General features: G+C 34.6%; 1 protein-coding gene across 1 annotated transcript in view; it reads left to right on the top strand.

The window, feature by feature from the left end:
* CHM (CHM Rab escort protein) overlaps positions 1–16,699 on the top strand; it is a 70,167-nt gene that overhangs the window by 48,464 nt on the left and 5,004 nt on the right. The window contains exons 10-14 of the mRNA XM_056359337.1: positions 5,441–5,545; positions 6,604–6,667; positions 7,596–7,692; positions 11,354–11,446; positions 14,777–14,943. Of these exons, the coding sequence (XP_056215312.1) occupies positions 5,441–5,545; positions 6,604–6,667; positions 7,596–7,692; positions 11,354–11,446; positions 14,777–14,943 (526 nt within the window). The remainder of the gene's footprint in view (positions 1–5,440; positions 5,546–6,603; positions 6,668–7,595; positions 7,693–11,353; positions 11,447–14,776; positions 14,944–16,699) is intronic.

The following is a 16,699-nucleotide window of genomic DNA, read 5'->3' as shown; positions in this document are numbered from 1 at the left end:
AAACTATGCTGCCCTCTTACCCTAGGATAAATTCTTTTACAACAATACCAGGCCTGTAGGCAGGTTTAAAGTTGAACTAAGAAAAATCAACTCATAGTTTTTCCCATAGTGGCATTTTTCACATCTGTAAATTGTCATGGTTTCTGTCCTGTACGTTCTGTCAGCTATTAGTCTAATTGCAGACTTCAGCTCTTTTAAGACTCTGTTTTCAGCTTAGGTTTTGTAATTGAAAAGTTCAAAACATTCCGAAGAAAATTTTGGAAATAAAGCTAAAAAATGGGTAGTAACATTCTGTTAGGAAAATTAGTAGTCAAATGATCAGTGTAATGTGTTTACTTTCCAGTTGCACTGCACATTTGATTCTTTGAGCATGGTACTTGCAGCTAGATTTGTCATGACGTGGTCACGTAGTGTCTGTTTTCCCTGAAATCTATAAGCAACAGATTTTATCTTTCTCTCAGTTCCTTAAGGTTCTGAAATTCATTGCACAGTTTTAGACTTCGAAATGCAAATGTGATAGTATTTCATCATGTGTGGTATTAAGTGCATGATTCATGTGCAAATGAATTATGCCCCTTTGACAATATCTAGTTTATTTTAACAGTAATAATTTAACTTCTACTGTAGGCAGTGTATTTTTCAATAATGTTTAAGTATTTAATGTGCTCTTTTAGAGGGACAAAGCTTAGAGTTGTTAGCAACTTCCAAACAGCTTTATGGAGATCTTAACTGGCCAATGATGCTGGTTGCTCCAGTTGGCAGCTTCTTTTGCACATTCTGAAGACCTTTGAAATTAATATTTTCTTTGTTAAGGTTATATGTATTCCAAAAAAGGTGGAGTGCTGCTTTTCCTTTAGCCGGCTTTTATGTTTTGACTCTTAAGTTCTGCAGGGTTCCAGGTAGGTTTCAGGTGTCTTTTTTAGGCTATTAGGCTGCTTTAGTGATTTACTTACGCCATTTTTGCTTAAAACCGAAGGATAGATTTTTGAGGTGGAGAATTACTGAAATATTTTTAAAAGACTTAACGAGACTTTCATTATTCCAAAAGCATTGGTCTTTTAATAATGTCATTATCTGATGCTGAATATGAAGAAGCACAACACATCCAGCTTCCCAAGTCTAGTGACATGCCTTTTCCTCCGAACCACCTGCCTGCTTCTGTTGTCGCTCTTTAGGTCTCCCATAGTTTCAAGGCAGGTGTTTTACCAAGTAGCATTTCTACATCAAAATAAAAGTAAGCACCAAAAAAAATGTATAGAAGAGAAGGAAAGTGTCAGAATTCTTTGAGATGATGAAAATAACACAAGCAAGCTCAAAATACATTTTTTTTAAAAAGCATTTTCAGCAGTGAAGGAAGGATCGTACAACATACTCCTTCCCTAGTAAGTTTACAAAGTCATGAACATAGTCTTCACCAGAGCAAAAATGTCACTCAGAAAGCTGAGTTTTTTCTCTGGATTTTCTTTTTGGTCACCTGAATACAAAACTGCTTTTATTTGCTAAATATTTTTGTTAGATCGTTACTTAGCAAGCTGTCCAGTTTGTTGCTAATGTCATCACGGTCTCCTGGCCTTCATTCTGTTTCTTTGTATTACCTCTTTTCTTCCTGTGTTTTCCCTCCCTGCACCAGCTCTAATTTCCCCTTGACTTTGGGCTTCAGTGTTTTGCCTAATAAAAACTAGCTATCAAATTGATAATGAGGATATTTATGAGTTACTGAGCTTTTGAGTCAACAGGTTGGTAATAGTAGTTGGTAATAGCCAAATTCTTATCTCGTCGTCAGTACAGCTCTGTCTGTAGTTTGAGGCAGTTTGGTTACAAGTAGGTTAAACTTAGAGTAGTAGAAATTTAGTCAAATTGTGCAGTATTCGTTACTATTTTATAAGCATCTTCCGTAAGCTTCCAGGCTTCATCAATACCTTAGTGCAGTTATATTTTTCACTGTTGTTAATATTCTTGCTTTAGTTGATCTAAGGAAAATTTTGCTTACAGCTACCACCTTGATTTTCTTCTAAAATTTGGTGTTAGTTCAGTTTAATTTGAAGTCCCTAAATATCACCAAAATTTATTCCAAATCCTTTCTAGACATGGCTAATGTTCTCTCCAGCACAAAAGAAATAAATAAACCCTGATTCAATATCTAGTTGAATTGCTTTTTCACTTTTTTACTACTCATAACTGTATATACAGAGAACAGTAGATTTCATCCCCAGCAATACAACTGTTTTTATCATTCTACCGTAGTAGTTTTTACAGTTTGTGAAAATAAGAATCAGGAAGACAGTGTGAAAGCATAGAAACTTTTAGAGAAACTTATTTTAAGGTTTTGGTAATCCACTTTAAAATTTTTGTTGCTTTACATACTGTATCAGATTAGGTCTGCTGTTTTAACACGTATGCAGAACATCCTGCATTCTTGGTAGAGCTTGGTAGAACTCTGCTTTGTTAGGAAATAAAAACCACATCATATTCCTTAGGTTGAGGAAGAAGCACAGTGAATGTATGCATGATAATTTTCTGTTATTATTTTCTCCGTGTTTATTGTAGGTCACCTTTTTGAGTACATATGATAAAATTTAAAGTATTTTAAATTACCTGGATCACATTAATAATCATGGTAGGCATTTTATGTTGGTCAGACTTTACATGTGTTTTCAATTACATAATTCTGTCTCAAAAATGGGAAAGATATGATAAATGGAAATTTATACATCTGTAATAAAAAGATATAGCAAACACATAGTAATTTACATATCTTTCTTGAAATATTGCATACTGGCTTTGTCAGTGCTGGTAAGTCCATTTCAAGGATGTCGCCCTTAGTCCATTAGTTTGGATAATGAGCCCTATAAAGTACATTTATAACTCGTGGCACTGCAAGGAGATGGATTCTAATTTTCATCCTTTTATCTAGACACATTGAAAGAAGGTCAATGGAGGGTTCTGTATGATTCATTGTCGCAACACATATCAGATGACAGAGACCTGATAATGTCAGTGCATAAGTGTTTTCCATATTTGGAAGCAGTACTTGAAAGAAATTTTCTCAGCATCATCCTTTGAAGTGAAGTGGAGACTGAAATTAAAAGTGCTATCTCTCTTTCTGTTTAAAATCTTATCAAACATACGACCTGATAGCTATTCCTGAACAAAGGAGAGGAAACAGCACTTAACAGGAAAATAAAAAGTGTGTAGTTGCTTTTGCTGGCTTTGAGTGATGCAACATGACATTTAATCAACCTTTCCCCTTAGATAATGTGTAGGGGGGTGGCAGGGGAAATTGTTTCATAAACAATGAGAAAGGTTATTTTTAGAAATGAACTGTAGCAGCTTGACTTCCTTGTTTATTTGCAGTATTCAAATGAGTGCTGGAGAATGAAGTCAGTTAGGTTAACATGATGAAGAAACTTCTTAAAGTTGGAAGTGAAACACATGTTGAATAGAGTGTCATTGAAACTGTAAAAAGAATACTACATGTTCAAAGTTAAACCATGCTTGTACCACTAGACTCCTAAGTACTGTTTCCAAGTTCTGTTGAATTTGAATATAGCTATACATGCAGTATCCAGATTCCTATGAAATCAGCATTAGAAGTTAGTGTTACAAAAACATGCTTAATTGTCATAAACCTCTTAAATTTATAAATGTGTGCACCCTTTTTCAAGTCTCAGTTCAGGCTACAGAAGCAACTGGTTTACTGAACCTAGTGGCAGCTGATTGCTTTTACTTACTTAGGTTTGGTTCTCATCTTCACTAGTTCTATAGATTGTTTTGATCACAGAAGCTAATGAATAACTTGGAAGTTACAGAAATGCTGTTTATTCATAAGGCAGAACTTGCATGTCAGATATTTACTGATACAGGCATAATGTTGCACTATGATAAACCACATTGAAATCTGTAAGAGATCTCTGTCTTGGGCATCCTTTAGTTTCTTTTGAAGTTCCCACGCACATGTGTGTGTAAACGTGTGCGAGAGAATTTACTGGTTCGAATCCTGTGTATTAAATTGACTGAAACATTGACATACTGATTCAGAAGAATTTAATCTTAAAAAAAAATGCAGTAACTTTTATACACCAAGCAGTAAAAGTTAAATGAAGATAATTTGCTTTATTTATACAGTAAATGTTCTGATATTGTAGAAAACCTTAAAATCTTGTTTTAGAAATCTGTATTGGGCCTTAAAGATTCTTAGGATATGGAAACAAGCCATGACGAAAGAAAATGTAGTGCACGCGTTTTCCTTGCACTTTAGATAGGAAAAGTATTCATTAAGATAGGCACTCTTGAAACCTGTAGGGGTTTCTAAAAATGTTTGCAATGTCTGGGTTTGAGGAAAATACATGCAATTAAATAGAACACTGATCAAGGCGTATAGGAATCAGCAACAGAAGTAGTTTTTAGGTAGTTACTATCTGTATGCAGCCTCCTTTTTGATTTCTTGTGTGTATGGTTTAGTCTCACACATCTGAAGTTTGTTCTTTCAGAGAGATTTTTCCCATTGAAATCTGAAATTGTGTCCTGTTCTCCTTTAAACTCTCTGAATTACTTTTTTCCTGTGGTTTGCATTTCTGTTCCATTTATAAGAGCGTTAGTCTGTTTTGTTACACTTCTGAAAATTTTTGTAGCAGTATCTCAACTTTTAGTTACTCTCCTTTTGTTCTGACCTGCTTTGCGTTGAGAAAGATTTTTCAGGAAGGGTCTTGGGGGGGTGGTGTTTGTTTATTTTTTTACTTTTTTGAAGTTTTGCCTGAGGCAGACTGATACGTGTTTGGGTTACAATTTGTATATATTCAAAGACAAACCCTATCAAGAACGTTTGTGTTGCTTTTAAAGCAGTGTGCCTTAGTTAATCCTTTTGTTTGTAACTTAGAGGTAAATAGTATATTTAAGCACAAGTATAGAAGCTCAGAGAAATTCTCTTGGAACAGTCTGATGCACACATTTCCTTACATCTCTTAAATTAATTTGCCATTTGTCAAATATTATTGTCAAAATAAACTTGTTTTTGGTAAAGCTTGCTGACTGGGAAAAAAACAACACTGCAATAGAGTAGCATCTACAAAATAATTCACAGTATTGCTGTTCCATGTATCTTGAGGTAAGAAACATATGATGTTTTCACATAAAAGCAAATGCAAGTGTTATTAGCTTATATTTAGTTTTCCTTATAAAGTGATAGATCTATTAATGTTCTGATATCATTATCTATAATAGCATTGCATGTAAGAGATTGTATATACCCCATAGAATGTATACATCTAGGATTTAGTTATCAGTTTCAGTTGTTTCAGGGGTTCACAGGTTAAAGAAATGTGTAGCTAACTTATTTGAAAGATATAAACAATGTGCTATATAACTCAATTTTGAAAACTTACATATGCTTTTGTTACCTTATATCTAAATTTATTAATTTTTTTAATTATTTTTTTTACAGATGCAAAGCTATTGTGGATCATTTTGGACAAAGAATAAATGCTAACTATTTTATTGTGGAAGATAGTTACCTTTCAGAGAGCATATGCACAAATGTGTGTTACAGGTATGTAATAAAACAGTAGACATAGTAAATGTCTTTAAATAATAGTGTGTAAAGTACCCTGCAAGTTAAACTCTTACGAGATTATTGTCTCCTGCTTTATCTTCGCAGTACAGCTTGGTTCTGTGCCTAGTTTTTCTCTTCTACGATATACTTGAGGATGTACTGTATAATCTCTATCTTCAGGTTTCCTTAAATTGTCCTCTAAATCATATTCCCCTTTTTCTTCTAAAAAAAAAAAATCCAATAGCTCTAAGTGCATTAGGGATTTCATATTTTTTCAAAAAGTGTTTGGAAGGTGGAGATGCCTATTGTGGTTCTTGCTTTAAATTTCTTCAGGTTTAGAAAAGTATTAAAATTAATTGTTTTCTGTGATTTTTTTGTTGTTGTTCTTGCCAAAAGCTTGGATGTGTACTGCCTTTGTCTTCAAAATATTGCAGATAAAATATTAGCAAAACTGTAGTAGTAGGTGCAGTGCAGAAATAATGACAGGCAATGGAGGATTACAAACTTACACTGGGACGGAGTTCATGAATTTATTTCCCCTTAATCCAAAGTGTCCCAAACATTTTAAAACCTTGCAGTAGGCATTGCTGCTCTGACTCCATCAAGAGGACGTTATGGAAGATGGTAATCAAAATACATTTTCCATGTTTCATATTGAATCTGTGAGCAAAATGCATGCATCTGTGTTCTGTTGCAGTCAGTTCAGAACCTGCACAGAGCACAAGGTTTTACGTTTGTAACATGAAAAGTCATGTAATATGCTGCTACTAATCTTGATCAGATAAACCAAATATCTTTTAAAAAATTAGAAGGTTATTCAGGTAGTTTTATATAATGGCAGTGGCTCATTCATTCATCATCATTTTTGTCATTGAAAATACTACATTAATGTTCCAGATGTGTTCCTGCTTCAGCAACAGGTAAAATATCCCACTAACGATCATATTAATAAAGATTATATGGTTAAACAGCCTTCCCACAGTATCATGTTTGAATCCAAATTGCCATTTTTTTATGTTTTTGTGAAATTCCATAATTATTTTATTTTATTGTAGGCAGATCTCCAGAGCAGTGCTCATTACAGATCAGTCTGTACTAAACACAGATTCAGAGCAGCAGGTATGTATCAATTTTGTATCACTTACCTCTTTCTGATTTTTGTGTATTAATATTTAGCTGGTAGGAATTAACGCTTTTGTTTCTGCTTGAATCCAGCTTTTTAGTCGGCTCTCTGTACTGATAATTGTTTAATTCCTTAATCTCTTTAAAAATATCAGGAATTTTATTTTAGTTTAGTTCAATTACTTGCATTTCCCTGTTTGGTTCTCACTATATTAATTAACAGAGTTTCTAAGCTGCTGTCTTAAAGGCAGTTCATTTTGCTTGCTTTTTAATAAACTGTTACCGTTAGTATTCTGTTAACTGTTATTTACTTGTCTAAACTTCGTTCAAAGTTCTTTTGGTTTTTTTTAACATTCACTTTTGATGTTCAGAGTTCTTACTGTATACTTTCAGATCGTTCTTTAAGTGTTTCTGCTTCATCAGTCTTTGCAGACCTTAATTTTAAAGGATTTTAATCTGGGTTGTTTCTTCTGTACACTTCCTGTATTCTTAAGGGTTAAGCAGGATCCACAAAGTAAGAACACACATGACAGGGTAGGCTGGTCTTCCTGTCTTGCCACTGTCAGCCCTGCATGAAAGCACTCCAGTCGTCCCCACCTAACATTCCTCTGCCCAGTGTTCACAATTTTACAGTCTCTTTGCCAACTGAGTTTCTAAACAGTCATACTTTTGGAAAGGTCTGTGATAGGAGGTTTTCTTTCTGGTCCACAGCTGCAGACATTCCTAACAAAGGTGCCCTTGCTGACTTGGGTAGAAATTCTTGAATGTTCAAATTCTGCAGGATTGATTGCACAAATTGTTATAATAAACCAGAAAACAAAATTGTGAAACTGCAGTTATTTTTCATCTTTACTCAGAGTTGTGTTGGTTGACTCATCCTCCGTGTTACTCTGCCTTAACATAAGCCACTCTTTCTGGCTGATAGGTTTCCATTTTGACAGTGCCTCCAGTGGATCTAGGGAAACCAGCAGTTTGCATCATTGAGTTGTGTTCCTCAACCATGACATGCATGAAGGACACTTGTAAGTACAAGGTGTATGTAATCATAACTATTTTTCCCTTTGACTGTGTCAATGAGAGGAAGAGTCCATTGTCTTCATTCTGTAGCAGTTGAGCTGTTTCATATGGTGTAGAGATCGTACTACAATTCTTGCATTCATTTTTTTTTAAACTACATATGATCATTATTTATTTAGAGTCTTATTGTGATTTTCATAGTAATAAAGTATATTGTTGTTTATTGTCAAACAAATCAAACATCAAATGTTCCTTTTAACAGTTATGTGGCTAATAAGCTTGATAGTTGTAGTCTTACTAGTACTGGGACAGTATTTTGTTTACTGTACAGTCATTATAAAATAGCACCAACAAAGAGCTTTTTGTTATGACTGCTGTATTATTTTGTAGATAAAATATTAGAATTCAACATTTTTTTTTATTCTACAAGATTAAGACAACCGAAGTTTTAGTAGAGTGGCAGATAAGGTTAGTGGAGAGCTGTAGCAGACTTTCTTCCCCACTATAACTAGCTAAGGTTGTGTCTTCAAGACAAAATATTAAGGTTTTTGTTTAACATTTAGAAATGTTTTCGTTGTAAAGTTTTCTGCCAAGAATTTCACTTACCGCTATAATTAAATGACCAAAACCCACCAAAGTATTTTCTCAAATAATTTCTGAAAAAAAAATTGTAAGCAAAAAGGCGGGATCTTAGTTAACATAGATGCATGGGGTTTTTTAATTCTTTCAGACTGCCTTTGAAACCTAAGAGATTCTTTATGCTGTAGGACTGTGTGGCCTCATGAAAAATGCTACAGATTTTTGTTTTCATAAGGATAGGTTCTCAATATAAGCATCAAGTACATTTCAGTATTATTTCTAGCAGATTATTTTGGAGCATATATTCTTGTTTCTTCTGCAGTGTCTACTTTTTTCTTAATCAGCATATACTGAACAACTAATAACTAGGTTAATAGACTTATTTTCATTTACACAATAATGCATTTTTCCTTCAGTAGATTTAAAAAATACTCTAAAGTATGTGAATCTTACTGGTAGTTTGTCATCAAGTTTTCTTGAAAATAAACTACCTTAGCTGAACTATTATATTGAAGTACCTGAAGTACACTGTATTTGGGGGCTTTTTATCTTCTGAAAGTTTTGGTAGAGCTGGGATTATGTCCCATTATGAGATCTGGAGGAAAGGAATGCATCATGATATATTTGAGTGAAGTTACAGAAATTCTTTAAGAACTTTGTTGTTGTCGTCTACTGCATTAGGTTCTTTAATTCTAAAAATATGAGAGATCACCTTTCTAGAAGGAACATTCTAGTATTCCATTAACAGTTTTCTGTGACTGTTGTTGGTATTCTATGTGAACTTGAAACAGATGAGCAAAAAAAGTTCTTGTTGAGTATTTATTTATCTTTGCAAATTCTTCTTCTGAATGCTGTTGAATAGATTAACAATTTGGGACACTATGGAACATAGATAGAATTAGAGGTTACCTGACATAATGCTTTTTAACAAAAAATAAGCAACTGTAATACTAACCAATTTGTTTTACTGTTACCTAGGCTTGAACTCAGTTCTTTGCATATGAAAAAAGAGGGAACTAATTAAGTCATTCAAAGTTTATACTTAAATAATAAAAAAAGATAAATCTGCAATTAAGAACTTAGTGTTATAAAACATGTTGTTAATATTTATCCTTTAAATAGCTGATGCGTGTTATTTAAGGGTTCACAAAATACATACAGCAGGAAGTGAAACTAAGGGATTGATGTTCAAGTAGATATAAATTATTAGTTTCATGCAAATTTCTGCTGTGCTGAAAAATTAAGATTTCTGTTATTTACTTTTCTCCATAAATTCTTTTCATTTCAGAAGAGAAGGTACTGTGTTCCTTAATGAAATTTGTCTTCATGTATTGAAATAATATAATTCTTTTGTAGGTACAGCTGAGTTCTAGTTATAAGGCATATTTCATAATTTTTTTTAACTTTTACATCATTATCTGTAAATGGGTTTTAACCTGACTGATTTCTCCTTCAAACAATTATTTAAGATAAGTATACAAATACATCTACTCTTTGATCACACTGCATAAATGACAGGCACATAATCTGTATTGCCAGTTGAGTGGAACCAAACTCCTTCACTTGCCCTAAAAATTGAGACTGTAATGATGAAATCATGGACTAAACTCATCGTTCTTCTTGCTAGAAGAATTACTTGAAGACAAATGTTGGCAACCACTGTAACTAATGCAGTTATACTTCAGTAAATCAAATATAATCAAAATATATACTGATGACTGTGACTCATAGTCATAACCTTAAAGATAATAAAAAAGACTTTATAGAAAGTAAATTATGTGAACTTTGGGGATTTATAGCTGGTTTTTTTGAGGAAAGAATAGATTGTGTTACCATGTTTGCCATTATTAACATTTAGTTAAGGTTACAGGGAGGCTTTCATTATCATCACCTGTTTTCTTTTACTTTTTTTAGTACATATTCCTTTTAGAAGGTTTGGCTTCGGTTAAATAGTTAAAAAAATCTGAGTATAATCTCTGTGTGTGTAATCTGAAAGAAGAGGAGCATGAAGTGTTAAATTTCTTGTTCTTCTGGAGTCAGTGTCAAAACTTTGTGGCATAACTGCAGCCAGGAAGTCATTCAAGATATGTACAATGTACTTGTAGGTAATGACACAAACGTAGCCAGGCTTCAGAGTGAAAGGAGAAAAATGTCATATGGAGTTAAAATATGGGTGTGGGTGCCCCATCCCTGGGAGTGCTCAGGGCCAGGCTGGACGGGGCTGGGGGCAACCTGGGCTGGTGGGAGGTGTCCCTGCCCCTGGCGGGGGTTGGGGCTCGGGGGGCTGTCAGCTCCCTCCCAGCCCAAACCAGGCTGTGATTCTATGAAAGTAACGCCATAGCTATACATTGCTGTTAAACTGGTCAGAAATGTGTGGTCATGAATTAAAAATTAATTGGCTTAAACTTTGTACAGAGTCTTCATGATCCTCTGAAAGATACTTACCTGCTGGTAAGTTCCCAGACGACCATTCAGTAGCAAATGAGTCCGGTAAGGTGGTTGTATGAAAAGCTTTAAGATGAGGCTTTTACATTCTGAATGAATGGATGTAAAATCAGGTGGATAAAGCAGCAGAGTAGCTGGTTCTCTATCTGAATAGAGACCAGTGGACCAGAAAAGAGGTTAAGAGCTGCATCACATGATTATCTTTTCTGAGGAGTCAGCAACTTCAATAGTTTGAAAAACAGAATAAAGGAATAATATGTTCCATGAGGAATCTGTTTATCAACTTTAATTTCATGCAAACATGTATATGAGCAAGAAATCTTAATATCAAATGTGCGTTATTCAAGCAAAAGTGTGGATTTTCACAAATACAGTATTGGATTTAGTGACATTGATTTGCCCATGCTGTAAGGTGAATTTTGATTCTATAGTTCCACAGATCTGTTCTTGCGGTCCAAAATCTTTTCGTGTCATCATTTTCCGATACATGTTTCCATAATACAGTACTCCTCTGGCTTAAAGCAAGCAATTTATATGAAGAGCGGTGATTTCTAAAAGCCTGCTGTGCCTTTTAAAAATTGTAATAAATGATATTTGTATATGTGTATATTGGTGATTGTAATTTGTGTTCTCTTTTAACAGATTTAGTCCATTTAACCTGTCCATCAACTAAAACTGCTAGGGAAGATTTAGAGCCTGTTGTACAGAAGTTATTCATTCTAAATATGGAAAAAGGTAAAAATAAATAACTAAAGCATTAAGAGATTATTTTGCAAAAAATCATTTTACCCTTGTAACTAAAGTATCTATTACTGAACATCTGAATCTGTCATCAGAGTCAGCATATGGTGAGCTGCTATTTAGATATTAGCATTTCAAAGTAAAGGAATCTATTTTGAGAGTGAGATTGATTAGACAGATGTCAGATTTTTTGTATTTCATGATCTAATGTTCCAAGTCTTCTTAAGCTGTGATTTAACTTCAGTGTACAAGGGCCATGGCTGTAAGTGTCTAGGAACTTTTGACTTTTTCAGGCTTTTTTCATGGAATCATATTTGCTTCTCAGCATGACTTTCCAAAGGTACAGTAACGAAATGAAATACTTGTGAATCTGGATTTTTATGCTGTTCTGTTCTTAGTGATTTCTATTACTTGGGTATCCCTAACAAAAGTGAGCAAACCCCCAAAAGTTGGTGAACTGCTTTTCTCCTCCAGCTGCCAGATGTGCTCAGTGCTGTAAGCTTCTTGGGTTTCTTTTGTCTTCACTCACTCTTAAGACTGTTGCTCATCCTTTTGTTATTACCTTCAGGTGCTTCCTTGTATGCTGTTTTTAGTTGAAATAGTCTGGATTCTGCTTTAAGCAGTAGAAGCTTAAAGTTCTTACACACTGCAGTGTTATTAGGAAGATAGATCACTGGTAATCTCCAATAATAAACTGTTTGGCCCTAAATTGAAGGAAACCTTACCAGCTACTTGCATGAGCTTTGACCTCAAGATGGAGAATTTCACAGTCCCAGAGGAAAGCAGCTGTTGACAAAGAAAGCAGTTGCTGCCTAGAAAGAAATTGTCCCTCAGATACTTTGAGCAAGTTCCACAGAAGTCTTTGAAATTTAATCACATTTTTGGTAGATGCTCATGGAATAGTTAGTATTCACATAGAAGAGGTTGCTCTGTTCTAACCCTGGCAGAGCATTTTTAATTGTAGTGTGCACATACTTCAATACAGTAAGTCGTAGTTCTTCTATGAGAAAACAATACTTAGCTGTCAGTGGAAGTGTTTATGTTTGTATATACACAAGTTAATAAGATGTGGAAGTATTTTATAATATTTGTAATTGGTTTGCTTATAATATTTGCTGTTGTGCTTCATTCATGAGACATAACATGAATTCAGATAGAATTTTCTGTTTTTCCTCTCAGGGCCCTGTAACCAAGAACAGTGTTTCATGAAGTGTTGAGTTCTGCTTTTCACAAGTTTGGTTTTCTGTGTTCTTTTCCATTTTTACTTTTTTTTTCCCCTCTACTTTTTCATGAAAAAGCAGATATCTTACTGGTTTTGTTAGAGAACAAAGTGCTTTTAGTAGGAAGTTGTAAATAACGTGCATTTCCTTTCTTGCTTGCTTACAGGAAAGGCATCTTTGATGTCTCAAAGATGTAAATCTTTTACTAGGTTTGTAGTACAAGAGCCTTTAAAAAACAAATATGTAGAATGCAGCTAGGGTTTGTAAATAGAAAACTATTACACTGACGAGCTGCAAACACTTTTCATGTTTATATCTGCTAATTTAAAGCCTGCTAATTTCCAACTTCTAATATTTATCATATATCTTAAATGTTCAAGACAGTGCCATGTGTTTCAAAGACTCAATTGGTGAAGAAAAGATTAGCTTGCAGTTTAGTGTCTTCTGATCATTTGAGGGGGTTAGCATTAATCTTAATGTTTAAAGTGATCCAATTTTGAAATGATATATTGTTTAGAACCTGACTGAAATTCTTCTGTAGAAACTCTGTGATCATAGGGGTCCTCAGGTGCACTGAGGCACTGAAAAGCTAGTTTTCACTGACACATAGGCCTTTTTATCATCAGGATGAGGTAGTGGTCGTATTTTAATTAAAATGTCAGAACAAATACTGTTGGAGTTATTGAAAATGAATCACCAGATAAAGTGAGCACTGGGCCATGGCAGGTCAAAGAGGCAAAGTCACCTGGAGAAGAGGACTCCATTCATTTTCCTGCCTAAATGAGGAAGAAGTAACTTTTATGAGCAATGTGAACTTTTAAATATATTAAAGAGCATCTTGCCCTGTATTAGGGCTCAGGCTTTCACAGGCTGATGAATTTAATTTATATTTCAAACTGTTCAGTATGGTTAGCACCTATTTTTTAAAAAATATTTGACAGTTATAAAAAGGTACTGAAGGAATAGCATAGATTTACCTCTTTTTTTCTAATTCAACTGCTTTAAAATACTGTTTTGAATGCCGTTGTTATCTAGAAGTTTCTTCCTTGGAAAGAAGTAAATCTTGCAAGGTCTTTTACAAGCTTCATTTATTTTAGAGGAAGTAAAATACCAAAAAGGGGACAGCAAATACGCCAAACAAATAGTATCTATTAAGCTAAGAATCTATGTTGTGTATTCCTCCATTGCATTCTGCAGCATTAAAAAGTGACCTTCATCTTCCCAGGGGTTTTTCTGCCTGTGTACAGAGGGGCTGTGTGAATGTGCAAAGTAACTGCAAGAAGGTACAGGTGGTGAACAAGCAAGGTGTAGTTTATGACCATTTTGTATTCATAATGAGTCTTGTAGCACAATAGAAGTCCTCAACAAATGTAGATAAATGTAAATTAATCTTTTTTTTTTTCATTTAGCAGTATTTCCACAGTTTAGAGATTCTACAAACTGCATATCACACATCTCAAGTAGGGTAATTCTGGGGTTTGGTAATACTTGATTTGCAGTTAATCTGAGGGGGAGGTATTCTTTGTGGATTTTTCTTTAAAATTTCTTGTTATTTAATCCATGAGCAATAGTTAGTCTCCTTAGATTGGCCTGAAGATGTTCAATCCTAAAGCACACAAAGGTCAGTTATGAGAAGAGTTCCCATACAAAGATGAACTATTAAATGAGGGTGGAGGGGAAAGTGTACATCAAAAATACCATTGCGCATGGAATGCAATAGCCTCAAGTTGGCACAGCCTGTGGAGGACTTGTTCAGACTGTCATATGCTCATGGAGTTTATCCAGAGTAAACTAGATAACATGAAGTAGAAAGGTGTTAAATTTAGACCAAGCTTCTTGTTAGTATGCTTTTAGGTGATAATTGGTTCTTATGTGGTATAGTCTGTACAGAATAAATAGTTTACATACCTGTAGCTGTAAAAGAAAAGTATGATGAAAGACTACCTCAGAAAAGAAACCAAAATTAATTGGCTTTTTAAAGAAAAATAATTTACTTTATTACAGTAATTCCATGTTAATGAATTGACTTTTAGTATGCTGGATTACATATTTTCCTTATTACACCTGGACAATGATAACAGGAAACACTTTTTCTTCTTTTCAGAGACTGAAAATGAAGAACTGCAAAAACCTAGAGTCCTCTGGGCAGTTTACTTCAACATGAGAGATTCTTCTGGAATTGAGAAAAAATCATACAATGGCTTACCTTCAAATGTTTATATCTGTTCTGGACCAGACTCTGCTTTAGGAAATGACTGTGCTGTCAAACAGGTTGGGCAGATCATTTTTTTTGATTGCAGAACTTGAATTTTAAAGACTTAAGGAAGTCAAATAAAGGGAACCTAGAAGACAGCAGTACCTGAAGATGATCTTAGTAGAATGGCTACTTGCTGTAATTCTGTGGAAAGGGAAAACAGTCAAATAAGTCGGAAATATAGATGATAACTCCCCAGAATATGTAGTCTTTCACCTGTAAGGTTAAAGAGTGGGTGCAGTAGTAGAGAAGCGGTACAAAATTAAAGGTCAGAAAAGCCTGTCTGCAGTTTCAAGTTGGAAAAATCATCAGAGTATTTTAATACCTACAGCACATAGTCACAAACCTAAAACTTACTGGGGGAAAAAACCCATCAGAATTACTAATCTGGTCTATTAAGCTATCTGTCTGAGTTTACCTTCTCTTTGCCTTAGTATCACTGTATTTAAAAACTAGGGTGTAATTGTGTCTCTGAAGTTGCTGAGGGGAATGTCATTCTATTTGTGACCTTGACATAGTATTTGGCACCAAATCACACTCGGTTCTGATTTTTAGTTCTCAGTCTTTGCGTGTGTCTACCATAGCTAGTTCCTGCTAACTAGAATCCTGAGCTGAAAACTACTGGCAGCTTGCCTAGTAGTAGGCATAGCATAGCAGTACTTAAACTACTGGTGCTTTGAATGTGAAATGGCCACCTTCTGTGTTGGCAATAGGCAGAATCTGCAGGGACACTAGGTTTTCAAGGGTAGTTATGTGGAAATTCACAAAGAACTTAATATCGTACCTCTCATTGTGCCTTCTCTGCTACTGTTAAGCTGAAGACGATCATGAGAATATGTAGCTCACAACTTGTTCAACAAAAGGCAGCTACGGGAATGCTTCTCCATTGCTCTTTTATTCAGAGATCCATCTTGGTAATGAAGGTGTAAATTCTTAGGCAAATCTACCACAGCAGTCCCTGCGGTGTTAGGGTGCTTTCAGAGCTAACCCAAGAACACTTTTACATCTTTGTAGGATTAACTGGCACTAGTCATTTTTAAAGCTGTTTTTTTAATGACCATGTTCAGAGAATGTGCATGCCATCTTCTAACCAGTTGCAGGATTTTTTATGACAAAGTCGTAAACCTCTTAAAAATAAGCTTTTAAAGTGGAAAGGCTGACATAGCTTGAACTGTAGGGTCAGAACAGTATAATTAAGGGCTAATAGTACCCTTCATTTTGCTTTATAAGGCAATAATTTGCCTCCCAAGAGGATAAAGAACTGTAAAAACAAAAAATAATGCAAAACAATTATTATGGTAGCAGTTTTAAACGGTGAATGAGTTCTTTTCTAAATGAGATCTTCTGTTATTTAAAACAGTGCAAGTTAAAAGCTGTTTAAATACATTCAAAACCCAGCCTATTTCTAATTCTTACAGCCACCTTTCCTAGCATTCAACTTTGTCTTACCTTAAGAGCTCTTTTTCTTTCCAGTGAGTAATGGTATTGCAGATCAAGCTGTGTTTTAGGTGCTGTAGTTAGCCTTTGCGTTAAATCTGTTGACCATCAGTGAGATAGATGTTAAGCAGATCTCAGAGGAGGAACAATCAGAAAGAGCAGGTAGAGGCTACATGGTTTTGAACCTGGTTTAAATTTTGAAACAAATTGTCACTAGAGTGAGAAATATTTTAATCTCAACATTTTTATAATTTAAAGTCCTAAGGGAAAATAAAAGTGAGGGGCGTGTGTGAGAACCAAGTGAAGGACAGGCTGAAGATAAAGCAAAACTTGCAG

This window comes from Falco biarmicus, chromosome 14 (assembly GCF_023638135.1).
Source record: "Falco biarmicus isolate bFalBia1 chromosome 14, bFalBia1.pri, whole genome shotgun sequence".
NCBI classification, from domain to species: domain Eukaryota; kingdom Metazoa; phylum Chordata; class Aves; order Falconiformes; family Falconidae; genus Falco; species Falco biarmicus.
The sequence above is the reverse complement of the archived record's forward strand: the minus strand, read 5'-3'. Positions and strand labels throughout refer to the sequence as shown.